This window comes from Oculina patagonica, chromosome 10, assembly GCF_052425735.1.
Source record: "Oculina patagonica isolate OP01 chromosome 10, crgOcupat, whole genome shotgun sequence".
Taxonomy (NCBI): domain Eukaryota; kingdom Metazoa; phylum Cnidaria; class Anthozoa; order Scleractinia; family Oculinidae; genus Oculina; species Oculina patagonica.
In genome coordinates this window covers 20,028,891-20,054,812 of record NC_135767.1, presented here as the reverse complement: position 1 = coordinate 20,054,812, position 25,922 = coordinate 20,028,891, and the positions used below count along the sequence as shown (strand labels likewise).

Below are 25,922 nucleotides of genomic sequence, written 5' to 3'. Positions count from 1 at the left end.
TCAAAAGACGGATTCCAAACAAACTCGAAGCGGATTTAGTTCGATTGTGTTCGATTGGTTCGAAAATCGAACTCACAGCAAAACAGATGTTCGATTTTGTTCGATTTCCGAACCTAATCGAACGATTGATGTTCGATTGGGTTCGACTGATTTCTGGTTCGATTTTGTTCGATTGGATACGCCGGGGATTCTTTACTTTTGAAATAATGTTAGCCATCAAACTTCGCTACGATGATCCCCCAATTTTCCTATGTCAACTTAGTGTTTTACTTCCCTGCAAACGTAGCATAACATTTTCTTAAAAACTCACGTCACGCTACCATTTAATTTACATCAGACAAGTATGTGATTACAGCAGACAAGTATGTGATTACAGCACTGACAGAAAGGTTACACTTTTGGGTTAGTTTTTATAACATGAAACATAAACGATTGTCCACGTTTATTCTCTTTACACGAAAGTTTTTGTGCAACATTTACGGGAAGATCGTTTGGCATTCACCGTAGCCTGCGTAGCAGGCGCCGTATAGTTTCTGCGCGCGTAAACACGCTTAAAACTACACAGACGCCCGCTACGCAGGCTACATTCACCGCAAGTGAAAAAGCAATCTTTCTTTAACCATGATTCTGGGATCGTTTGTATCTAACAAATGGTGAATACATGTTCAAGGCGCTGACAAAGAGTAAGATGTTGTTAAAAATGAAGTATCTTCGGGATCCTTGTACGACAGAATTCTGATCAAATCCTCGCATCAGCTCTCACTGAACAAATAAAAAAAAAAAAAAAAATAGACATTTGCGATTCGTCATAAAAAAGCTGGTACAAAAACAAAGTCCAAAATAATTTCATGTTTTTGTGTTCTATTCGTCTTCACAGTAGGCTGGTCCCCAACAACACTTCAACTGATGCCGGCATTCCGGAGTCAGGCACCAACCTTCTTCATCTGAGCACCCGCAGTTCTGCTTACAGCTTCTTATAAGATCAATGACTTCAGTCGTCTGCCTGCCCGGGAGGGTCTGGTTCAGAAAGCAAGTTGAAAAGATACTGTCTTGACAGGCGGTGGCCTGGGTAATAGCTTCCCATGTTGGACCAAAGTCTTCAGAATCACAGAAGTAGCATTTCAGTTTCAGCGTCATGTATACTCCTGTAAAAAAAACCCGTAGTAAAAAGGAAGCTGGGCAAAACAGACCTTTACATTGTATGAAGGCCCATGTTTATCCTATTGGCTTTGCGGCCGTTTTTTTATTGTTTTGAAACAAAATTGCAACTTCAAAACAATAACACGGCCGCAAAGCCAAATGGGTTAACATGGTCCTAAGATTTAATGGAGCCGAAACCAATTGTGTAATCCCTCTTTTAGTTTTCACGCATTTTAGGCACTTTAGACAATTAGATATTTACAGGAGCGCCAATTGTGTCTATGGTCTCTCACCTTGGAATTTAACTTGCAACAGCGTTTATTTGTATTGAAATTTAGATTTTCGTTTATGCAAAGGTGCTTGTCTGCCTGCTTCAGAGGGTTAAAAGTAGGGTCTTTTCGGCGGGCACCAATTTCCTCCTCCTCTTTTTGGCCCCAAGCCCCTAACGGCTTCGCTGCTCGTTGTCGCGGCTTCGCCATTTGCTTGTGTGCGTTTATAAACCCAACAAAACCACCAGCTACGCAGGCTCAAAATACCGTGACAGTTCGTCGGTACCCCCATTGATACTCCTGAGTGGAAAGAGGCACTGAGAGAGTAAAGTTAGCGGCTCAAGGACTTAGGGCTTAGGCATGTCTTTAAAAACTCCAGATTTCGCAAGAGCACCTTAAGTGAAACAAAACCATGAACGAAATTGGCTGTTTGACATGTAAAAAGAATTGTTGAGAAAAGCTATGAAAATAGTCTTTAGAAACTTTGCCTGGCACAAAGGAGTATCAATTTCCTTTTCAAGTTGGGTTAGGGAGAACATAGAAATTTATTTGCTACGTACTCACCCTCCCCTCTCTGTTCATGAACCAGAGAAGATGACACGGGTCCCTCAAGGGGCGTCCGTGAACCTTTATTCAATAAATTGTACCACACAGCTAAAGTGAACCCTGCAAAACCAAACAAAATCGGAAATATAAGCTCTCTTTGATGAGACATATGCAAGAGACCGATTAATATTATCCCTAGTTCTTATGCTTTCAGTGATCACATTTCATACTAATCTCCTACCGACAGTCTCCTTTTCAATTCAACTGGTCAGAAACAGGGAGGAGTGGGGGCTCTTGGAAAGTAACTGGGTTGAAATTTGAAAGGGGGGAAAAAATTATTCGTACTCGTACTTGATCTCATACCCTTGATGTGGTTATTTGACCTGATTTGTGTTAACCTTGAAATTCTCGATCAGTTGATAGTTTCTGTTTTCTGGCAAAATCCGTCGAAAAACCGCTGAAACCAGAGATTATTCAAACGTACCACTGACGCGACGAACCGCTGTGCAGGAAACCGGTAGACTGAATATAAAATTAATTTGGCTTAAACTTATTTCTCTTTCCGCCTCAGACAAAAACACCCGCGTGTCCTGGACTTAAGTTTATGTAATTTCACTTTGCTTTTTTAAGCATTAAAAGAAATATTTTGTTTTGAACGTTTCTAAAAATTCTGTCAATGAAAAAAAAAAGAAATAAATAATAACCATAACATACAATTACCCGTTTGCTAAGAGACCGAACAAAATCCACGCGTTATTAAAAATTTATGTCAGTTGGTCATTTGAGAGCGAATTGAAGCAGATCAGGAATTAACCGAATGAGGCAGTTCTAGTTCTTTAAGCGCTCACGCGGATTTTAAACGAATATTTACTTAGAAAGAAGATCAATAGACTTTTTCCTACGTTATTAAATAACGCTTAATTCTTACCTAGAAAAGTACTGACGGCGAGAATTTGTTGCCACTGGGGTTTAGCGTGAAAGCGTTTTACTGTTTCTGTCTGCTGATGCATTTTCTTTCCGATTTTCAAACTCCGAGATTCCCTGAGATAAACTGCTGACGAGCTTCGACGATGATTTAGGAACAATCCATGATGTCAAATATTAAATCTTTAGTGTAGAGCCACTGGCATTTCAGCTACACTAGGGTTGCTTTCTTTATGTCATAGTTTCACAACAACCGTGATATTTCGCGCTCGCTCATTGGCTGATATAAAATAAAAGAGACATGACAAATACTTTACTCGACTGCTCACTCGCTCATTTGAAGAAGCAATGTAACGATACTTTTGTAAAGATATTTTAAGTAATTTTTATGATAAGATATGAATTAAGAGGAAACCTTATTTCTAACATGAAAACGCCAAAGGAGTAATAAAAACCCAAAATAAACAAGGATGGTTTCGACTGAAAAAGATTAAGACAGATTACGAACAACAAACTTGAAAGAAGGTAATGAACGTTTATTGGTTTGTCTCACGATAGAATCGCTTTGAGCGGTTGATCGCGACGTTTCGACTGCAATACTGCTAGTCTTCATCAGGCGTGTATTGCAGTCGAAACGTCGCGATCAACATCTCAAAGCGATTCTGTCGTGAGACAAACGAATAAACGTTCATAACCTATCTTACACCACGATGAACAATATTCACATCTTTAATGAACTTGAAATAAATTGCCAATTTTTTTCCAGTTGCGTTGTCCGTGACGTAGGTCCTTTCAGTTTGCTATTGTGAATAACTTTTTTTGTCAGTTTTTGGACTCAAGTATTGCAATGTATGCATGTCCTTGGGCCATAGCAAATTGACAAAAAAACTGCGAAAAAAAAACTCTTAGCAATTCATGAAACTGCGAAAGTGTGAGACATTTATCATTTTGATATGATTTTTTATGATTTTGTTGTTACATACGCTACCCCTTTACTCATTAACTGTTTTTGTTCTTCTTCCCTGCCCAGCTTCCTTGCTTGACTTCCGGTGCAGAAGGAAGTCGTGTCCAGTCAGAAAGCGGAAGTTTGGTGCAGACGGAAGTAGGATTCCTGACGGAAGTCAAGGCAGAAAGGCGGAAAGCGGAGAGGGACCGAACTACCATTTCCGGTAAGGGACCGAGCTACGATTTGCTCTAGTTTTCTGGGAATCAATCCTGGGAACGTGGTTACAGGCGGACAACAATCTCATCCCTAGGGTCTTCTCGGCGACGAATTTTCAAAATGGCGGTCTCTGCCACCAGCCGCCTTCTTGAAAGCGGAGTAGACCCTGGGAACGAGGTTGGGCGACGGTTGGGCGGACGACGTTTTCAGTTGGCGGTCAGTCGCCATCTTGGAAAGCTAGCAACGTCAAGAAGGGCCTGGGGGAGACAATAAGAAACACGCCTTTTACGCGAATCAAAGGGAAAGAAAAGTCGGCTTACATGTTATTTAATGTTATCTTCCAATGTTACTAATCTTATGCACTTTGAAGTTTGCGCTTTTTAATCACTGAATTTACACAAAGCCAAACCACGCAAAACATTGCAATTTTTTCCGGTACCTTTCTTGCTCGATTTTTACTATTTTGCCGTACAAGCTACCAAACGTTTTTAAGGAATTCAGTTGTTCAGTAGATTCCAAGAAATAAACTTGTAGTTGAAAATAGACACTAAATCAATTCCCCAGAAATTTTGATTGGCGGGCGATCAGTGAGAATACTTAATTTTTTTCCCCCTTAGCCAAATAAAAATAACAGTTGTCTTTGGTTAGCTTTAATTTGTTTTTGTATGATCCTTACATTAGAAAAAAATGCGTATGACCGTTGACCGCTGAAAGCAAATTATCCGTTATTTTTCCCGCCTTTTAGCACGCAAAATATGCGCAAAAATTCGAATGAGAAAGGGCCCAAAATTGCAGTGTACTGTATGTATTGAAGCCCGCTAGCTACTAGTTTTATATATTTAACAATTTAATTTTTTTCCGCGGACTTTGCAGAATTTTACAGATAATATACAATGGCACGAATAACTATTATAAACTTTAGTTCCGCACAAAAACTGTGTTAACGTTGGCGCTTTGTTTTTGTTTTTGTTTTTTTTACTATTATAATATTTTACCGTGAAAACGAAAATTTATTCAGCTGAGTAAAACGTAAATCTTCCAGGCAGATTTGTCTTTAATTTGAATCAAAACAGATCTAGTCCTTCCAAAACGCACGATTTTACTCAATCGCTGCTCGAATCAAACATGGTTTCGGCTTGTTTTGTGTTGTCTGCATGAAGCTTATCTTGATTCCGTTAAGTAGTCTTTATCTGAGAGTGCCCGGCACCGACCACAATTTGCATTTGAAACTGTAAGATTTTGTCTTAGAGTAAAATCCAAGGTTTTGTTAAAAAAAATAAGCTGCAAAATTTCGAAACGGATCAAGAACTTCCTATGTTGAATTCTCCTACGAATTCAAAACAATAACACATTTAATAAAACCAGAATCATTTCCTCTCTTAAAATATTAACGCAGTCTATGAAAAACAGCTAGTTTTTATGCCACTTAAATTCAACTCATTTTAAATCAATGCTCAATAATGTTCCCATTGTTAAGCATTTTAAGAAAACGGGTTCTGCGTTACCTGAAAGGGTTTCTGTTAATCTTAAATATAATCCAGAAATAGCTATTTTATGTGCACTATACATTCATTTATCGTAGTGAATCGAAATACAAACGTTGGCGGCTTACTTGAATGGGATTTATTGAGTGAGTTGATGCGTGAGGCTTTTGATTTCGGGGCCAGAATGTTCACTGACGTCAAAACAATAATGGAACATAATAAATCGATTTGTCGACGACACTGAACTAATCAAATAAAACACTTTCTTAAATTAACCGGCAAGAAACATAAATCTGGTTTGGGAAAAAATACATCCCAACTATATAAACAAAATCCTAGAAAAAAGGAAGAAACCATTTAAAAGTTTTTTAGTCGCGAGCGCCATCGAAGAATTAAAAATTACACACTGGCGCGTGCTCAGTGAAATTTTAAAAAAAAATCCGTCCCCTCCCTTTCAATTTTTTTTTTCGCTCACCTCTAATCTCATTTAGCCTTATATTTAAGAAATCAAATTCAAGATAAAAGGCAAGACATTGCTAATTTATAAGTGGCAAAACGATATCAAAGTCTGGCTCTTCTGATTGGCGTTTTTGGTTATGGAAAACAATCAACAATGTTTTATTTTCTCTGATCACAATTGATCGCGCGCGCATGTCTTCAAATCGAACTGAGATCGCCCAATGTCCTGACTTGTGAAGTCAGGGGCATTTGAGTGCGTCGTAAAGAAAGCGAATGCTGTACTGTTTTTGACAATCTGAAGATGAAGCAAGGTTAAAATTCTTCGTTGGTATGGCACGGCCGAGACGGGCTTCGCCACTAGGCTCTGAAAACACTTTGTCAGGTCGGAGATCGAGAAATGTTGAAAGGGACAGCGGAATAGCTCATTCTCAGGTAGGCATTCAACGTAAACCTCACGGTAAAAGAAAGAAATTGCAGAAAAATAGTAAACTGGCTTCGAACACGAAATCAGAGTGCTAGTTAGTTCATTTCAATCGAATTTGCATGATTGTGTTTGCACCTTTTGTAAACAACTTCTTCATTTGCCGTAATCATGAAAATTCACACAGATCTATGATACCCAAACATCGCAGCTCTCCTGGGGAAATCTTATCGTAGCAAAAAACTGCATTCTTGTCAGAAATACAAAATGAACCCTTTCGTTAAGAAACATTTGGCTTTGCCAGGTACGTTTTGTACAGAAAAAGGCTTTTTGAAGCCGGTCTTTCTTTCGATTTTTCCAGGGAGCGTAGACGAAACACGATATGGCACTCGTATAAAATTCTGATAGTCTAGGTTTAATACATGGATGTGTGGGTTTGATTTAATTCCATAATTTTATTTTTACTATAACTTAAATATTCTGAAATCTGGGACGGCTTATTTTCTACGCCGGAGGGCTTGTTTTAAAAGGATTCGCAATGGCGATGAAAGCGCGCCTTCAAATACACAAGCTTTTTGATAAAAACGCCAGCAAGACTGAAAACATCTTAGCCGAAACGATGTCAGTTTTTCTAAACGCAACAGTGCGCAGTTTAGGAAGTTTTATCGCATTTCTGGCCTCAAAGTTATAGCGAAAAGTAAAACATTTTATTTTAGAAATTGAAAAAGAAAAATGGTGTATTTAATGTTTTCTTTTTTTATATTCATCATGTTTTTCGGTCAGTCTAGTAAGATTATCAAACGATTCGAAACGTGAAAAGATATCAATTTTATTTTGACTTGCGCGCTTAAACTAATTCAGTTAATACAAAACTGATTTTTTTTTCGGTACCGAATAAACATTTTTGATTTACATGGTTTTATTTCACGGTTTTGCTCGCACGAACAAATGGATCAGTGTTTTCTTTTTCGCTTGCAGACGAGGAGAATGAACGGAAATTGAGTATACGGGGACAACTATTGTGCGGTGCAAAGAACCGAGCGATTAAAGTGGCTTTTATCGTAAAACGCGGACCAATCAAACTCAAGAATACCAGAGGCTAATAGCACCCAGCTGTCTTGTCTTTCAAATTTTGCTTTATTTTTCCACCGGCCTAGAATAGCTTAAATTATTCACAGAATCCTTCCGACAGCACGATTTTGAAAGGGCGAAAAAGCTTCCTTGCTTCCGTATTTTTTGAAAATTAGCGAGAGAGAAAAAACATTGCGGTAAAAAGCGCGTCAAATGTCATTTTTTCGCGGTAAAATAGCGCGCGCGATTAAATTTCAGCTTAATTTTCCGAAGCCATATTTCATTGTTTTCTCATTTTCAAAGAATATCCGATTTCAAATATTTTGTTCGCGTCAAACAAAGGCAAACTGGCAGGAGGGCTCCGTATGTGATAAACAATTGAAATTCATTGTGTGCAAATGTCCTCACTGACAACATAAAGGAAAAGTGTGACCGAGCGAATAAATTAAAATGTCTTCTTCCGGGTATTGCTATTGGCTGAGAGTGAACGGATAATAGCTCATATTTTTTTTTTCACTTTAGGCAATGTTTACTGGGTAATATAAATACACGTATTTGTCATGTTGCCCTTGCCACTGACGTTTTGAGGTTTGCATATATGCTTTTTATGTCATTTAGGTCGCGCAAGGCGAGAGTCTTAGAAGTGAAGATCTGGAGGACTTCGAATCCGGCGAGCAGGACAAACTTAATGGCATAATGGGGGATACGGCAAAACGCTTCTCTTCGCTTTTAACAGTTATTTGTCGCACGGCAAAGAGGTCGGCAAACAAGGTGGCGAAAATACGAAAGAAAAAGAACGGCGGGGAAGACATGCAACCCACAATATCGTCAAAAACTGAGGCAGTTGTCGGAAGCCCTTGTAAAGCGCGTGTCTCGAAAAGCTCTGCTTCTACCGAGGATGACAAAGGTATGCCCTTTTTAGAAAATTATTTAAGCGCTTCTTCATTTGCCTAAGTTCAAGTTAAAAGTTACATTTTAATAAGCGTTTTATCACCCACAGTCGAACAGCATTTCAATGAGACTTATGAATTGCACCATATCCTCGGCCAAGGAGGATTTGCTGTCGTATATTCTGGCACAAGAGTGCGAGATGGAATTCCGGTAAGTGCTTTTCTTTTTTCCTTATCAATTCACTGCTAATCGATGTCTAGCGGGAAAGACTGCAGATAGCGCACTAAAGCCCTGATTGTTCCTGGTTATAAGCAGTTTCTAAAATAAAAGCCGCACAAACTTACGTAGACTCCACATTAAAATTCCACTGATAACAGACTGTTCCAATGAATGGTATATCAACTTTACGATCGAACGTTTTGATCGTTTGTTCTGATCAAAGGAAGTATTGATGCTGTTATGCTGATCAAACGTTCTAATCGAACCCTCGTATCAGGAGTTTGTATTGAGGATTCTGAATCCATCTACTCTTTATCGTTCCGTTTGATCAATCGTTGACAATTTTTCTCTCAGTTTTAAAAGGAAACAGCAAACAACACCCTTTTACATTGCTGTGTTTGTCTTCGGAGTGTTTTGAACCCATTTAAATGCAATATTGGTCGAGTACCATACCTCGCAACCTCGAATATTATTATTTTTTATTTTCTGCTATACATAGGACTTTTTGAATCTAATTAACAAAACGCTTGATCAGAAAAGCTTTTTACTTTAATAAGAAATTGCCACTTATTACTAGTTTATTGCTTATGAACGCTTCTACAGTGAAAAACATCGAATACAAACTGCAAACGCTGTGAACTTTCTGGAAGTCGGAAGTGCAAGGCACCTCCGATCGAAAGTGGCATTCAACTGATCGGCCTTAACACTTGTTTTAAGCCTATTTATATCCCGGGTTATATGGATACATGCCCCAAGTTCTTTTTCTTGCAGCTAAATGTAAGATTGTGGTCATATACTTCAGTAAATTGCCGTGGTAGGCTCTGCCTCAAAATAAATATTGATAAGAGGCACATACTGCTATAAGTTTTCTCTATATCTGGTCGATATGGCAATTATCTCGCACGGCAAGTAATCAACTGGTAGAATCTTGTCACCCGAGGCGTAAAAGCCATTATCTACTCCATAACATGGAACTTCTTGATAATTCGTCAAAATTACCATATTAAGAATTTTTTTCTAGATATTTTGGAAGGCAACTCAAGCTCGCTTTTAGCTGTACAGATCCTCAAAGCTCATTCAAACAAGAGTCTTTTCGGGTCAGCCACGATTTTTATAAATGTTTTCAAGTGCGGCGCAGAATTGAACAAGAAATAAAAGCAATTTTCTGTACGATATAAAGTTATTCTACTTAAATTCATGAATTATAAATTTTAATTTTGTATATATTTTTAGACATATTGTGTCTCCATAACCGACAAGGTAGTATTTTTTTTTTTTATTTCAGCGACTGAGCAATAATATTTTTATTTGATTTTAACTTGTGTCCGTAGAATATCATTTTAAATTTCAGTTTTTTTTTCAAATGGGTAGAAATCATCTATTTGTTATTAATTATAAAACCCTTTGCAACATCCTAATATTCTTTAGATCCATATATATAACCTATTGTAATTCATCGCTTCCAAAAGGTCAATGTCATCCAGGCGACAGGTGACACATTGGAAAACATTGAATAACATGGAAAATCCTCAACTGGAAATATTGCCTTCATGTAGTACCAAACTTCTCAGAAGCATCATTAAAACAACTCTATGGTGCTCAGAAGGAGAATTAAAGGGACCGTGTCACGGTTTTAAGCCACTGGCTGGAAAGTCCATCAAATTCGTTTAATTTCCCCAGTGAGGTTCAACGCAAACAAGGCGGATGGCAAAGGCGAGAGACGGATGGATGTGGGTTTTGATGGTCCGGGGCAGTTCGTGCTGTCTGACGCCTGGGGACACATTTGGCTGCATGGCTTGTTTTTTTTCATTTGATCATGATATTCTGCAATTTCGTGACAATTAACAATTTGCGTGACATAGTCCTTTTAAGGCCTAGCAAAACGAGGACACGTGTTTCCAGAAACATTCGTAGCGTGCGCATGCTTCTTCAATGTTTCCCAGTTTCGCCACACGGGAAGCATTGTTTCCAGATCCAATCTTTGTCTCCAGGGAGAAAAATTTGCTTCTGCCCCTACACTGTGCGCCATGGAACCATGGAAAAAAGAGGAAACAATTAGGAAAACATGTTTCCTCGTTTTGCTGGGCCTTTAGTTTTTCGGCCTTGGGAGGAAAATGGCTCAAAATAATTGTGAAATTCCCCAGGCACCAGGCGGCCAAAAAATACATTTTTATAGAAGAATATTTCAACCGAATATTTTCTCTGATGAGAATTAATTATGTTATCTGGAAAAACACCACTGGTTGTCATAAAGGATATGGAGTTTAATTGAGTAATCGATTATGTTTTCGCTTATTTCCCAGGTTGCAATCAAGGTCATTCCCAAGTGTAACGTATACTCGTTTGAAGAGGTTTGTAAGCCTAGATTTTGAACGTATCTTAATGATTATATTTCATATATATTATTTGCATGTCATTTGATGATTGGAGGCTCAAATTGACGTCCGACCAGACAAAAATAAAAATAAATCTCTTTCTTTATCAAATTTTGGCTAGTGCAGCGCATTGATCAGGAAAAAACTATCGCATCAATGGATCGACTGGCGATCGATCAAAATATACAATCGTCCAAAGAACAATAAAATTTAGGAAATTCTGAAATCGCGCCACTATGCAAAACAAGAAGTTTTGGAAAGAGAAAGAACTGGGGAGGAGAAATTGTCCCCAGTGTTCTCTCTTTTCTTCTCTAAACTAGCCCCAGGTCTCTCTCAAGTCGCCTGAGGCTAACTTTGGTTCTCACAGGAAAACGAAGTTCCAATTCCAATGGAAGTTTACCTTCATCGCTTTCTGGATCACCCAAACGTCATCAAACTACTCGACTATTTTGAGCATGCGCAGGCGTATGTGATGGTGTTGGAACGCCCGCAGTACAACAAGGATCTGTTTGATTACATCACTGAAAAGAGGCGATTGGACGAGAGCGAGGCTAAGAGTATATTTCGCCAAGTCGTGGAGGCAGTTATGTACTGTGAGTCTAAAGGAATATTTCATCGTGATATAAAGGACGAGAATATTTTGTTGGATTCCATGACTGGTCTGGTGAAGTTGCTTGATTTTGGTTCAGGCACGATTCTCGAGAACACTTTATACACCGATTATGAAGGTGAGTTCGAGTTGAGGATACCGACGTATAATGTCACGCAACAAACTGTAACACAATCACGATGTACAATGTAACGCATGAAGCCCACGAGCTCGAAGTGGTAAAACCCGCATGTGGTAAATAAAGCATAGTAGAAAAAAAAAATCATGTAAAATTACCGCACGGCAAGAAAAGGATGAACAAAAGACTGCTTCGCTGACGAGTGAGTAATTTAAATTTTTTTTTAAAAAAATGTTATTGTTAACGTTAGAATTAACGTTTTGGCCTAACATTTGCTCCTATTACTAAGTAGCAAAAGCATTGCCAATTTAACGTATCTACAAGTTTCCCAGGCTAAATTTCATTTTCGAGGATTTTATGCTAATGAAAGCTAATTTTTTTACGCTAATGTATAATTCAGGAACGTTGATAATACTGATCCAAGCGAGCAGTCGTTCATAGGGTAGAACTTGTTAGTATAGTAAAATCCCGATTTCTTAAACTTCCAACGGATACGAAAATTGGTTCGAGAAATCGCAAAGTTCAGAAATCGGGGGTAAAATTACAGTGTTCGACTGGGGGGAAGGAAAATACTTTTAGTTCGAGTTGTCGGGAGGTTCAAGCAATCAAGGCTTGAATAATCGGAATTCCGCTGTATTGGCGCACTTATGTTACGTTACGTTACGTTACGTTAGATTGCGTTACACGCCAAACGTAAAAACGCACCTGTAAATTTCTTTCTTCAGGGACCCGAGCGTACTGTCCTCCTGAGTGGTTTCGCTTCCATCGCTACTACGCACGCCCAGCTACTGTCTGGTCACTGGGAATACTGCTGCACAACATGATCATGGGCGACGTTCCTTTTACGAATGAGGTGGAGATCGTACGAGCAGAGTTGAATTTCCCGGATGATGTTAGTAAAGGTAAGGAGAAAAATGTTTTTTCACCGAAACAGGAGGGTCTCGGGGGAGGGAAGAGGAGAATATGGGCGGATATAGAGTGGCAGGCGCGCAGCACACCGATTTCCACCGTTTTACGATCGGTCAGAGTTTCATAGTACATCTTCTCCAGTGTAATCGAGAGACGAATTGTCCGCCAATTGCAAGGCTTCATCCGAGGAGAATAGAACTGGCCAATATCCTGTCTGAATGATTAGAAACCAAGGGGACAAGGGATTTTAGGGGGTTAAAATCAAAACATTTTCCTGGGGGTGCATGCCCCCGGCCCCCTAGACTTGTTCCTTCGGCACTCGTTTGGATCTTTCCTTTTTCCTGATCCGCGCCTGAGTGGGGCGAAAGTGAAGGGGGAGATGGCAAAGGGGAATAAGTAGGAGAATACGGGGGAGCAAAAAAATAAGGAAATAGTTTTTAGAGGGACCATGGGAAGGGTGTATAAGGAAATGGGGAGGGAAATACGAGGAGGCGTAGGAGCCGGCCAAGGGGAGAAGGGGCAGATGAACGGAGCTTAATATTAATAAAGAGGAGCAGAACATGGGGGGATGGAAAATAAGATAGTGGGGACTAGGAGGATGATGAGGAAGGTGTATAAGGTAAGGGGAACTAGGGGAGGGGGGAGGGGAAATTAAGGGGGAGGAATAGGAATAAGACTTCACAAGACGATAAGTGTGACGATAAGAAATAGCTTGCGAAGCTGCAAGGGGCCCCTCGCCGCTTCCCCGCTTGCACAACCGCCAGCTACGCAGGCTAGGAAAGTACAATAACTGTCTTTATCTGTTTATATTCAGACTTGCAAGATATCCTGAGATGTCTTCTAGCCAAGCATCCCTCGTACAGACCTTCTTTGGAGGTGATAATAGAACATCCATGGCTGCAGCACAGACACAAACATCGTCCCTCCGACAGGAGACTGTGTCAGAGCGTTCCTAACCCAGGAGAGACCCCTGGGGAGAGACGTGAGCGAAAACCAAATCGAGGATCAGTCCTTTAAGCAAAGAGCAGAAGATGTTATAAAATATTCTTCTAAATCAAGCCTGCTCTGGGGTGCTGATCCTAATGATCTCCAGTAAACAATTTTCCTAAGTATGTGCACGAGAAAGCACGTGCAATAAGGACAGTGTATCACGTGCTTAAAGCTACTCAGGTCACGTGCATGGACACCACAAAGGAGGACAGTTAGGGACCATGAAAGATCTGCTAAAAAAACCAGGATTCTGCGGGAGCATGCCATTCGTATCAATCGACACCAATGCTTTGTCGAGTGGACGGCAGCATTATCTTTCATTTTTTTGTAGAATGATGGACAAGCCTCCAGACTGTTTTACGGTATTATGTCGTTCATCAGTAATTTTTAAGAAAACCGAATGTCAAAATATGCCTTTTAACAGAGTTCATTCTTCTTGGCCAGCGGTCGAGAAATGTCAAACGCTGGCCCAAAAAAACGAAGACTCAAGAGTGCGAGATTGAGACCATGATGGAAAATAAGAGTGGTACAGTCTACTGTGTTGTTTGTGTTTAAACAAACGTTAATTAACACTGGAGAACTTAAAGAACGGCCGAGATAGTCATTTAAGGCATTTTAAGGGACATCCTATTCTCCCTTGGAATAACAAATAATAATAGTATCAGTAAAAACTGCGGCAAGGTTTGACCAAGGAACTCACCTGAACTATAGCTGCTGTAAAACAATTTTGATTTCAATCCTTGTTTTTGTCCTTTACCACAAGAATGGAAAACACATTCTCCAGGCAACAAGTAATTCCATCACTCGCGTTGGAACATCTCAAAATTTATTGAACCCGTATCGAAGTTTACTCGAGAAGTTGCTAGGCCTGGTTGAATCCTTGTGACGTCATATGACAAGACGCGACAGCTATGGGAAAGGTCGCCAAGGTTCGCGCCATTTTTGGAGTAGAGATTATCACTCGGTAGCTGCTCGGGTCACGAAGGTTTGCCGACTGAGCCCGAATGGTACATTTGCCGGAGTTTTAAGAGCGGTAGCGGTGACATGCGCTCGGAAATGCAGCTTTACTAACGTTGAGAAACGTTTTTATTAAATTAATACGAAAAGTAAAGTTTGTAAGAAAAGTTTTAATGTAACGATTAACAAAGAATACTGAAGAAGAGATGTTTACATCGGAAAGTCCTTTAATAAATTTGACCCGAAAAGAACATGTACACGGCTTTTGCTTTAGAATTATTAAAAAGTCAGCAAACGTTTTTCAGCAAACCCCATTCTCGTTTTTTCCGAGGCCTGGAAACTTCTGGTTATCTTGAGAGAGATCTGGGCACGAAACCTAAGGACCTGCGTTTTAGAATTACTTAGTAGAAGGGGATTTTGGGTGCATAAAATAAAATACCATGAAAAAAAAAAAATAAAACTTTATAGCCATAACCACACTCACTTAAAAGCTGCGAATAACTGTAAAACATTTATGAGCCAAATACGTTAACTTGAAGGCTAAAACTTTTCACCAAGAATACAGCAAACGTACCCTAAGATATCTGGTCTTTCAAAGAGGAGAGCTAACTCGGGAGGCGACCAAGCGGATTGATAAAAGGCTGCGGGCGGAGGGGGAGGGGGAGGGCTAGGGGGAGGGAGAATACCACTTCCCTGTTGCAAGTCGTAGTCTGGGAAAAGCAGCTAATGTTTTCGTACAATATCAAAGAAAAAGACTGTGAACACCAAAAAACGATTTATTATTTTAATAAGAAATTATTACCTACCGTACCTACTTCATTCTTTAGTTACAAAAATAATTCTTCACTTTCATCATCATAAATATCACAAAAAATGCAGCCTGAAATATCAGAAACATTTTGTACTTGTGTTCTTACAGAATTCGTGAAGCTTAGATCGCATATTAAGCGGTCGTGTGTTAATGTTTGTCCTAGGTTTCTTGATTACTGTGCTTGTGGATTTGGTGTACAAAACTCGAGAAAACATGACTTTCCAAGAGTGATGTCCCCGTAGTCATTCTTGGCTACGAGATTGCTTTAGTTTATTTTTTTTAAAAAAACATTCAATTCAAAGACCGAAAAACAAAACAAAATGAAACCGAAAATAACCAAAATCAAAATACTACCACCCTCCTCAAAGGTAAGGGATCAATAGGAAATTAAAAGTGCAAAAATAACGTTTGCTAAAATATGTAAAGTTTTAACGCCAGTGTGACCGTTCAACTACAAAGAAAGAGGAGATTTGGGGCGAGTAAAAAAAATAGTCCGTCAAGGGACTGGAGGGTAAGGTTACGTTTTGCCTCGCCCACTGATATGAAATTGAGCGTGCGTAGGATGCATACCGGAATGACAAAATTTTCTTTCTACATCTATTGAAAAAAGATCTATTTACAAAACCAACGAATGTTCATTTCAGACATAAGTACACAAGGCTAAAAAAAAAACAATAAATATTCCTACAAATAAATAGAATCAGGTGCTTTGTGGTCCTGCCACTGCAAGGGCTGATCCAGGAGCTACAGTTAAGCCCCTCATTCACCCTCCCCGCCCACAGCACCAGCGTCTTCCCCTAGGGGTGGTGCTACGGATCTGCGCCGCTCCCTCTTGCGCGAGGCCATGCGTTCCTTTAGCTTCTTTGCTCGGCTCTTTTCGTCCAGGAGCTGAGACGAGCGCTCCGCGTGAGCACCTTCCTCTTCTGAGGTTTCGGCTGAACTGACGCTCAGTGATTGGCCAGGAGGAGCGAGCTGTCAATCAAAATTCCATTGTTAGCCAGTTTTTGTGGCACGTGTGTTCTTGTTGTGTACGGGTTACAATTCTCGAGCAATATACCTGATTACGCTATTCTGCCGCTGGAATAGGCTTTTTGCGTATTCTCGAATAAACTGGACACACGATTTTGGGCAATGCCATCAAGGCGCTAATTTTTACGTGGACATTTGTTTCTTAAAAGTTTCCTCCACTCTCCCTTTTTATCGATATCTTTCAAACGTGAACACTACTAGATTCAAAGCCCTAAGAAATAACAGTTCTGGGAGAAAATAGACGGGTTTTTTTGGGGGGGGGGGGGGGGGAGGATAAATATTTCGGATATTTCAGACGCTTGACTTCTACTAAGTGCGTATAGTGTGCGGAAGCTAAGTTTGTTTCAGAAGGTTCTGCCAAAACTTGTAGCTTGTAATGGAGGCTACTGTGGAGGAATGTTTCTCAAATGCAGCTGACATGGAGCTGTTTTTAATGATATTTTTAAGCAATAGACCTAACAGCAAGCTAGTTCTAGTCCATATTCCATGAATATGAAAATACCCTGTTCTGGAGTATCATTCCAATTCTCAAACAAAGATTTGCTGAGAATGGCACTTGCTTCCCTGACTGACTAGGGGTGGGGGGGGGGGGGGGGAGTGGCGCGACAAATGTGCGCGTGCGTTTAGGTAACTTACCGCTGTAACAGTTGACACGCGGCGCTGTTCACTTTTAAATTTCTCTTCCATTTTTGCAGCAATTCGTTTCATTTTCTCCTCTTCACTTAGCCCTGCCTTCTCCTCCTCTGTGAGTAGACTCTCAAATCCTTGCCCTTTGTCGTCCTTTGGCTCACGCATTGTCATCGTGCGCTCGTATTTAACACGCGCGATTCGCTCACGCACCATCGTGATTTGACGCTCACGTTCTTCCTACGAGGAGGAAAAAATAAATAACATAAAAATAAAGCACTATATTTAGAGAAGAAGCCACATCATCTCTAGCTGGTTTTCATGCGGGTCCTCTTTCCAGATCAAAGTGGAATTTGGAAATGTTGGTTTTTCAGGAGGGAGGAAAACCGGAGAACCCGGAGAAAAACAATCGGAGCGAGGACGAGAACCAACAACAAACTCAACCCACACATGACGTCCGCAAAAAAAAACAACAAAAAAAACCAACACATATGACGCCGGGTCCGGGAATCGAACCCAGGCCACATCGGTGGGAGGCGAGCGCTCTCACCACTGCGCTATCCCTGCACTATTTGATGGAAGATAGAGAAACTCCACAGCGGACCAATATATCTGATGTCAATTAAAGGGACTGTGGTCACGGCTAAGTTTATTTTATTTTATTACGTTTTGCAAAATACTCGCTATGAAACTTAATGTTTGCTAAGAAATTACTACTACGGATCTAAATGACGAAACCACTTTCAACCAAATGTGTCTCTCGGGCATTATAATTTAAGGTTACAAGCAAACGAGATTAACTTTGAAAACTGTTCAGCCCAACAATATTTCAAAAACCCATATCGTAATCCGTTTCAATCTTATCATTTTTGGCCATCCGTACCTTCTTTTGTATTTGCTGTGTAATTGAAATGTTCCTTCACTGTTTTAAGCGGTTATTTTTATATTGCACCGAATTGGATGGTCATTTTCTATGCCTAAATTTGGCTACAATTCATGACACAGTCTCTTTCCCCCCCCCCCCCCCCCTTAAAAAAAAACAACGCCCTTTAAGTGGAGATGTAGATAGGGCATCAAATGATACGTAAGGATAACAGATTGAAACAAAGAAAACGAAAAATTACTAGAATACGGCGAAAATCTAGGGAAGGGGAACGTGTTTAGACTGGTGAACTGTGGAGCGATGGTACAGGACCGCAGCAGAAAGCGCCTAAGTGGGGAGGGTTAAGTCTTGCAGTGGACCTCTGAGGAACCTGGCCTGATAGAAGTATAAACAGAAATATCCCATTAAACAAATAAGAGTTAAAGGAGAACACAAAACGGCAGACAGAAAGAGGGTTTTCTCGCCAAATGACAAAAGAAAGAAGGCACACTTACTTTCTTCTGTTGTTCCACAAATGTTTTTTGTCTCTCTCCCAGGCCCAAAATGGTCGCCACCTCTTCCTGTTTCTGTTCAATCTTGTTCTTCTTCCGTTCTTTACGAGCCCGCAACTAAAAAGAAGAAGAAAACAAATCAGAAATGAGAAAAAAAAATAAGCCAACAGAGAACTCCTCGCTGGAAACCCAAATTATACATGTCTATTTTTTTCATAGTTATCACAGTTTTGTAAACGCAAAACCGTTCAAGACACAATAAATTGATTTTTGACAGTAAATAAAAAACTGCTTCAGAAGATAATATATAGATTTAGGCACGCCTAAAAGCGGAGCTCCCCATTTATTTAATTTTCACTGGAGCTTACAATGTTTTCATTCTAGTGAATAAGCGGCCAAAGTGCTAATGTTTATGGCGGTTTATAGGTGCAAGACAAATTTAAATAGCTCACGGTTAAACTGAATGTCAGCAGTACGACAAAAATAATAATCTTAAAGCGGGGCAAAATCATTACTCATGGCACGAAAAATTACTTTAGAGTACAGTAAATTATCTGCTTTCTAGCAATAGAAAATAGTTTCGCGATCCTGTTATAGTTTCGCAGCAGTTTAGTAGACTCCACAATATCTATTACATTGATATAGGATATATTCAACGCGCGTTAGAGTCTGTCGGATTAGCTCAATCGGTAAGGTGCCAGTCTGCGGCTCGGGAGGTCGTGAGTTCAAATCCCAGAGGGTCAAGTTTTTTTTTTTTTTTTTTTTACCCCGTAGCAATAAAATGGTTTGTTTATTATATCAACCCGATTTAGCTTTCGAATGCTCCTTCATGTACGATGCTGGCTTTACAGATAGACACGAAAGTGATCGATCGATTATGGCTCTCAATGTCCCCTTTTTTGGCGGTCGATTACTTTCTACACGTAATTTTCAGCCACATTTTGTTTCATTGCTTCTTGTTTTTCTTTTCAAACCTCTTTAAATTTTAAAGGCCGCCTTTATACGGCCTTCTTCTTTCTACCATCAAACTATGGCCGCCATGTTGCGCGACTCCGTATGTACGCCGTACGTACGCGCCCGCGAACCATGCCGCTATCCATGTTGACCATGAAAACTCATTTCGATAGTGTTCCTTCTTTCATGGTTATGGTGCTACGCTTAGGAGCTCCGCTAAAAAATGAATAATGAAAACAGAACGCATTTTTTTTCAAGAAAAGCGAAAGGTGAATTGATATTAAAAGACTGATGTTTCTACGACTACCAAGCAATTCTCGCCTTTCGTTGTCTTAAATCTCTTAGCTCTTGAGGTTCACTGTATACTTGCCATTTTGACGGTTCTCTGCCGACGGCATTTTTTTGTCTAACGTTGTAGCTTGTGTAGTGGCGCTTTGAAGCGGTTTCACGTAATTGGCGTTTGATTTGGTTTTGCAATACTACGTTTAGTGATTGGTTTAAACACTCGCGCTATTTTTTCAGCCAATCAGAAATAAAGCCAAATCCAATCGTGACTCGCTTGCGCACGTTTTCCCGCGCTTCGTGCCAGTTATATGTATTTGCTTTGAGTTTTGATTGGTTCACTGGATTGTCTGTGTCCTTTGTGATTGGCCAGACCGGATTACTTTGGTTTTGGTTTAACGGCACTCAATTAACCTTAATAATGCTACACATGGGACTTAGTAAGTTGGTCTTACCATCTCCTCTTGGCGTGTTCTCTCTCGTTCAAACTTCATTCCAACATTGGTGTGCTCGCGAAGGAGAGATGATACAATTTCTCGCTTTTTGTCCTCGGACACTTCCACGTCTATTACAGTCTTCTCTCGCTTCATAGAAAAGCCAGGCTAAATAAAATAAGGAGGAAAAAACAGTCTGGTAAATGCCGAGATTAACATGTTAAACGCCCGGCAAATTTTAAGTGTAATCTCGTCGTACTCCGTAACCATATCACAATAACGATAAGGATGACGATGATGAACACGGTAACTAACATCAATACCTAACGAAAATGGACATGAAAACGAACAGGACCACGATTACAAACAAGACAACGAACACGGACAAGATGACGAACACGATAACGAACACGTACACGGCAATGAGCACGAACACGGTAATTATCACGAATACGCTAACGAACATGCATACGAAAACGAACAGGACCACGATTACAAACAAGACAACGAACACAGACACGGTGATGAACTTGAAGAAAAACACGACAACGAGTACACACACGAAAACGAGCACGGACACGAAAACGAACACGAACAGAACACGATAACCAACACGGGCACGCTAAATAACACGAACATAGTAAACCAACTAACACGAACACGATTACGAACATGAATACTGTAACGATTAAAAATCTACACCGCAGTAAACGTAAAGTAATCGTACCGGTAATGGCCAGTCCTGTGGCTGTTTTTTCTTTTCACCCTCCTTCGCTCCTTGTTCAGCTGCCTCCTCCTCCTCTTTCTTTCTTCTAGCCTCTTCTTCCTCGGCTTTTTTCTTCTCTCGTTCCGCTCGTCTACGCGCCAATCGTTCGTTTAGCTGTCGCAGAACACAAACAACATTAGAGTGGGTTTTCATGAACAATAACAACTAGTTTATAATTGGGTAATAAGTAATTGTGCTTTACCCTTTAGTCTCGTATTACTCTGGATGTTAAGGAGAATGTGAAACTGAAAAAAGGGAAGCCTCGAGCCAAGCAGCCCATACCTCCGGAGTTTATCCCGGTTTCGATAGCATTAAGCAGCTAGAAATATTTCTACTCCCCCCTGGATGGGATGCTAGTACATGGCCCCCAGAATTACACCTGGGTGGAGAGAGGCACTATGAGGGTAAAGTGTCTTGCCCAAGAACACAACACAGCGACCCCGGCCAGGGCTCGAACCCGGACCGTTCGATCCGGAGTCCGGCGCGCTAACCATTAGCCCAAAGGGACAGTAAATTTAGTTCTGTATTTTATAACTTTTATCTCCAAGAGAAAAAGGCACAAAATAAGGCTATCTTATCATAAAAACAAAGTGATTAGTTTCTAAAGAGCTGTTGCGCTGCACTGTCGGGCTAGTGAAGTACTTAGTTTATAAAGGTAAATTAACTGCCTAAGCAAATTTGGAACAGCTCGCTACGGCGGTTTATTTATCTACATCGACTGATCTTATCAGAGAGTTCTCCTAGCCCAATAACAATCCCACACTTACAGTATCTTTCTGTCCCTCTCTCCTCAACATTGTCTTCTCTCGGATGAGAGCAAATTGTTTCTCTGCCATTGTGACAATTGAGGCAGCCATGTCTTCTTCGTATTGTTGTTCTTCTCGCTTTCTTCGTTTTGCTTCCAGTCTTTGTCGCGTCATTTGGCGCTGCCTTTCCACAGCGTTCTCCATTGCCTGAAGGAAAACGGATAAGATAGATAAGATAAGATTATGGCGGGAAAACGCACAAGGGGGATTAGCTAGAAACTGTGATGGGCGGGAACATTATGGCGGGAAAGCGACAGGAAACCGTGACGGGCGGGCACATTATGGCAGAAAAGCGACTGCTAACTGTGATGAACGCGCATATTATGGCGGGAAAACAAGTGAAAACTGCGACGGACGAGCAGCTTATGGCGGGAAAGGAACTATTTACTGTGACGGACGCGCTGATTATGGCGGGAAAGAATTGAAATGGAATGGGAATTGACTTGAATGGATTTACTTCTTCAATTTTTATTAATTAGTATTGAATAATAGTATATTTGTATTAATTTTTATTATAACTGTAATTTAGTAGTATCTTCCTGATGTTTTTAACCGTGTATAAAGAAATGTAATAAATAAATAAATAAATAAATAAATAAATAAATAAATAAATAAATAAATAAATAAATAAAGCGACTTAAAACTTTGGCGGATGCCCACATTATGGCGTGAAAGCAACTGCTTACTGTGACGGACGCGCACATTATGGCGGGAAAACAACTGGAAACTGTGACAGACGCACACTTTATTACGGGAAAGAAACTGGAAACTGTGCCGGACACGCACATTATGGCGGGAAGACAACTAGAAACTGTGACGGACGCGCATACTATGGCGGGAAAACAAACTGGAAACTGTGACGAATGTGCATATTATGGCGGGAAAACAGCTAGAAACTGTGACGGACGGGCACATTATGGCGGGAAAGCAACTGGAAACTGTGACGGACGCGTACATTATGGCGGGAAAACCAAGCGGGAAAGACTGGAAACTGTGACAGACGCACACATTATGGCGGGAAAGCGAATGCTCACTGTGACGGAAGCGCACATTATGGCTTGAAAGTGACTAGAAACTGTGACGGACGCGCATACTTTGGCTGGAAAACAAGTGAAAACTGGGACGAACGCACACATTATGGCGGGAAAACAACTGGAAACTGTGACGGATACGCACATTATGGCGGGAAAGTGTCTGCTAACTGTGACAGACGCGCACATTATGGCGGAAAAACAAGTGAAAACTGGGACGAACGCGCAAGTTATGGTGGGTAAACCTGACAAATGGAAACTATTGCGATCGCAGAATGTTATAGCGGATAGGAGAAAACCAGACAATTTTCAGAACCTGTTAAGGTTATGACTGAAAGGTTTACCTTCCTCTTCGCATCGTGTTGTTTTTGTAACACCTCCAGTGCTTTCTGTATCTCTTCATCCGTGGCTCCTGCCAGCTTACGAGCTTCTTTCTCCTTTTCCATCTCAACTTCCATTTCTGCCAGCTTCGCCTCTTGTTCTTCCTCCAAGCGGGCTTCCTCTTCATCTCCTTCAGCCAGGTTTGACATCGTAGAAGACGACTGTAAAGGAAAAGGAAATTTTTGTACTCAATTTAGTGGCAAAGTCTAAAAAAATTAGCAATTTCTCCTTAGCACTGTTGAGCTAATTGGAAGTCACTCTTAATAAACAAATGGAACAGAAACTTGTTAAAAATCCCAACTGGTGGGAGGCTGACCAGTTGGTTATCTATAAAGCACGGCTGAGGAGTTGAACTTAGGACTACCGAGGGACCTCCTGAAAGGGTAAGCCCTACATCGTCGTTTTACAACAAGATCTTCATCAAAACAAAATTCTCCAAGCGAACGCAAAGCAAAGCCGCGAGTAGCAAAATCCCCTGACATTTAGCAGCGATTAACTTGAAAGCTCTCATTACATTGTCCATAACAAATTCAGATAATTAGATAGGAGAATCTTTAAGTTGATCTGTGGTTATTATATCTTACCGCCATAGTTGTGCTTCTTTTTCTCATAGGACGGGAACCCATTAAAGTGGCCGCCAGGTTGTCCATCCATCCTTCCCGGCGTGCCATGCGCTGGTCTGTCCTGACACGCGTCAGCACAGACTCGTCCTGTGAAACAAAACAACAGGCGAACTCTAAGCCAGTGTTATTTTTATATATACAACTATTTCCAGGTACAAACAAACCTAAAATAATAATTTACATGGTTTGAAGATATGAAATTTATATACGGGAACTGCGAATGAAGAAATAAATGTAAAGAAGATCGTCGCAGTTATTAACGCAACTTATTCAGTTGCGAAAAGAAGGCCTGGAAAAATTCAGACTTGCCGGGATTCGAACCCTGATCTCTGCGATACTAGTGCAGCGCTCTAACCAATTGAGCTTACAAGCCAACTGAGAGCTGGCCATTAAATTGGTCCGTAATATACCCGGGAAAGATGAAGATGAAATTTTGAATGTATGAAATTCATATATTTGAACTGCGGAATGAAAAAATAATCCTCGCAGTCAAAAAGGTTGCGTTAATAACTGCGAGGATCTTCTATACGTTTAATAATTTACTAAGTTAGAAAAACGCCAGAAAGGTGATGATAAGATTAAGACGGATTGCGAACTGCCGAAAAACTCGGCACTACCGACAACAAATCCAGCATAGTTCAATTCCAAATACGAAATCGTGTGCAGAATTTTCCCGCCTTTTTTCGCGCGGATGGAATGTGACCTTGACTGACCTTGTCGGCACCAAGAACATTCCCTACAGCGTTGCTCTCTGACGTTTGTTTTTCCTGTAAATCCGCCATGAGAAGAACGGAGATTTCATCTTGAAGTTTGTCTTCGTCGATCCCTTTAGACAGCAGTTGTGCTCGTTTGCTCTCTATCTGAAGGATAAGCGCATCTGAGAGAAGCTTCGTGTGCTTCGCTCGGCTCTCGGCGATGCGAGTTGCGTTCACCTTCTTCTCTTCCTGTGAAGTTTGGTCGAAAAAAGATTCAAATGTTAGCCACAATCTTTACGAATTAAAAAAATGATATACGAGTAAATAAGCTTTAATTGAGGCTAGCCAACTGTCTCTTAACGGACACCTCTAGGAGACGGAAATTGGTCCCGTCCCTGCCGTTTTTCAGCCGGGAAAATTTAACTCCTTTTAAGATGGACAGGTGGAGCCGGTCCCGACGGTGTCCATCTTAGAGAGAGTTGACTATTTCGGAATTCCTAGTTGAAATTCTAGAGGGCAGCAAGGAAACGCGTACAAACGAAGTAAAAAAATAATCTCGAATTACGAGACCTGATGGAAGTATAAGCTTTCCTCCTGCTTGTTAACCATTATTTGTATTTTAAAAAGCCAAGGTAAACTCGTGTTTTACGTTTGAAGCCCGTTATAGCTCAGGGCAAATTTTTCGACGCATATAGAATCAAAACCAAACTTAAAACGTTTGCTCTTTGTTTTTGTTTTTCGGTTTGGACTAACTTTATCCTCGTCATCGGTAGGCATCCTTACTTTTAAAACTGTTTCTGTGATTTGTTGAGTAGTTTTCTTCAATGACAAACAGTATAAACTGTTGAATTTCTCTTCAACTGGGGTATAGCTTTAGCGGCTTTCAGAACAATCAGAAATCGTGATAAAAGTCGATCCATATAAACTAGACCTTCTTATGGCCCGGCCGTTTGTTAAGGAGGAAAGATGTCGTGACATGCCAATGAAAGTTTGGAGAAACGATTTGCGCGAGAAATCAAGATTGCGTGACGAGCGAACGAACTACGACAGAAAAGATTACGTGACAGCATAAGCTCTGTCTAGGAGGATACCTTTAAAGTTACGGTCAACAAAAAAAAAAAAAGATTTCAAATAACCTCTGTTTGTAGATCATCAGGTATTGCCTGCATAGCATCCCTAACTGCATCCATCCTCCAGGCTTTTCTTTCATTAGCTATCTCCTCCACGCGGTTTTGTCGCTCCCCTTCGCTCAAGTACCTTGCTGCGGCTAGAGCTTCTTGATCCCCTTCAGCTTTCGCCAGCAGATCTGTGAGCGCCTGCGAAGAAAGAGATGAAAATACAAATTCTCCTTTTTGATTTTCATACATTACACTAATGTTAGTTCTGGGAATATGTCATTCCATCAAGATAATGTTCCCTAGTTGTTGATTTTCCTTATTCGTATCACTGTTTGCTTGAGAAACTAAACATGATCGCTCTTGGTAATCTTGAACTATTGGTGTCATAGCACCGTGTTGTTGTGGTGACGATGATGATGATGATGATGATGATGATGATGATGATG

General features: G+C 40.5%; 3 protein-coding genes across 3 annotated transcripts in view; 1 reads left to right on the top strand and 2 right to left on the bottom strand.

Annotated features, from left to right (window-relative positions):
- Nucleotides 1-311: 311 nt before the first annotated feature.
- LOC144629224 (uncharacterized) lies at nucleotides 312-3,122 on the bottom strand. The gene is made up of 3 exons (XM_078487457.1): nucleotides 2,884-3,122; nucleotides 1,974-2,075; nucleotides 312-1,145 (listed from the first exon to the last, which is right to left on the bottom strand). The coding sequence occupies exons 1-3, from the start codon at nucleotides 2,963-2,965 to the stop codon at nucleotides 862-864; spliced, it is 468 nt and encodes a 155-aa protein (XP_078343583.1). The 5' UTR covers nucleotides 2,966-3,122; the 3' UTR covers nucleotides 312-861.
- A 3,021-nt stretch (nucleotides 3,123-6,143) lies between these two features.
- Nucleotides 6,144-14,792, top strand: LOC144629067 (serine/threonine-protein kinase pim-2-like). The gene is made up of 7 exons (XM_078487238.1): nucleotides 6,144-6,416; nucleotides 8,095-8,383; nucleotides 8,477-8,577; nucleotides 10,890-10,937; nucleotides 11,329-11,689; nucleotides 12,415-12,591; nucleotides 13,413-14,792. The coding sequence occupies exons 1-7, from the start codon at nucleotides 6,315-6,317 to the stop codon at nucleotides 13,613-13,615; spliced, it is 1,281 nt and encodes a 426-aa protein (XP_078343364.1). The 5' UTR covers nucleotides 6,144-6,314; the 3' UTR covers nucleotides 13,616-14,792.
- A 515-nt stretch (nucleotides 14,793-15,307) lies between these two features.
- The window catches only part of LOC144628961 (uncharacterized), a 45,064-nt gene continuing 34,449 nt past the window's right edge, over nucleotides 15,308-25,922 (bottom strand). The window contains exons 30-39 of the mRNA XM_078487086.1: nucleotides 25,495-25,674; nucleotides 24,377-24,607; nucleotides 23,625-23,750; nucleotides 23,004-23,201; nucleotides 21,590-21,775; nucleotides 20,784-20,936; nucleotides 20,078-20,224; nucleotides 18,390-18,503; nucleotides 17,022-17,252; nucleotides 15,308-16,328 (exon numbers count right to left, since the gene is read on the bottom strand). Coding sequence (XP_078343212.1) covers nucleotides 16,116-16,328; nucleotides 17,022-17,252; nucleotides 18,390-18,503; nucleotides 20,078-20,224; nucleotides 20,784-20,936; nucleotides 21,590-21,775; nucleotides 23,004-23,201; nucleotides 23,625-23,750; nucleotides 24,377-24,607; nucleotides 25,495-25,674 — 1,779 coding nt within the window. The 3' untranslated portion in view covers nucleotides 15,308-16,115. The remainder of the gene's footprint in view (nucleotides 16,329-17,021; nucleotides 17,253-18,389; nucleotides 18,504-20,077; nucleotides 20,225-20,783; nucleotides 20,937-21,589; nucleotides 21,776-23,003; nucleotides 23,202-23,624; nucleotides 23,751-24,376; nucleotides 24,608-25,494; nucleotides 25,675-25,922) is intronic.

Coding starts and splice junctions, on each gene's coding strand:
- LOC144629224 (XM_078487457.1), bottom strand. CDS start 2,965: ATGCATCAGCAGACAGAAACAGTAAAACGCTTTCACGCTAAACCCCAG. Junction 2,076..2,883: donor CGCCGTCAGTACTTTTCTAG/GTAAGAATTAAG, acceptor TTGGTTTTGCAG/GGTTCACTTTAGCTGTGTGG. Junction 1,146..1,973: donor TCATGAACAGAGAGGGGAGG/GTGAGTACGTAG, acceptor TTTTTTTTACAG/GAGTATACATGACGCTGAAA.
- LOC144629067 (XM_078487238.1), top strand. CDS start 6,315: ATGGCACGGCCGAGACGGGCTTCGCCACTAGGCTCTGAAAACACTTTG. Junction 8,384..8,476: donor TTCTACCGAGGATGACAAAG/GTATGCCCTTTT, acceptor TATCACCCACAG/TCGAACAGCATTTCAATGAG. Junction 12,592..13,412: donor CCCGGATGATGTTAGTAAAG/GTAAGGAGAAAA, acceptor GTTTATATTCAG/ACTTGCAAGATATCCTGAGA.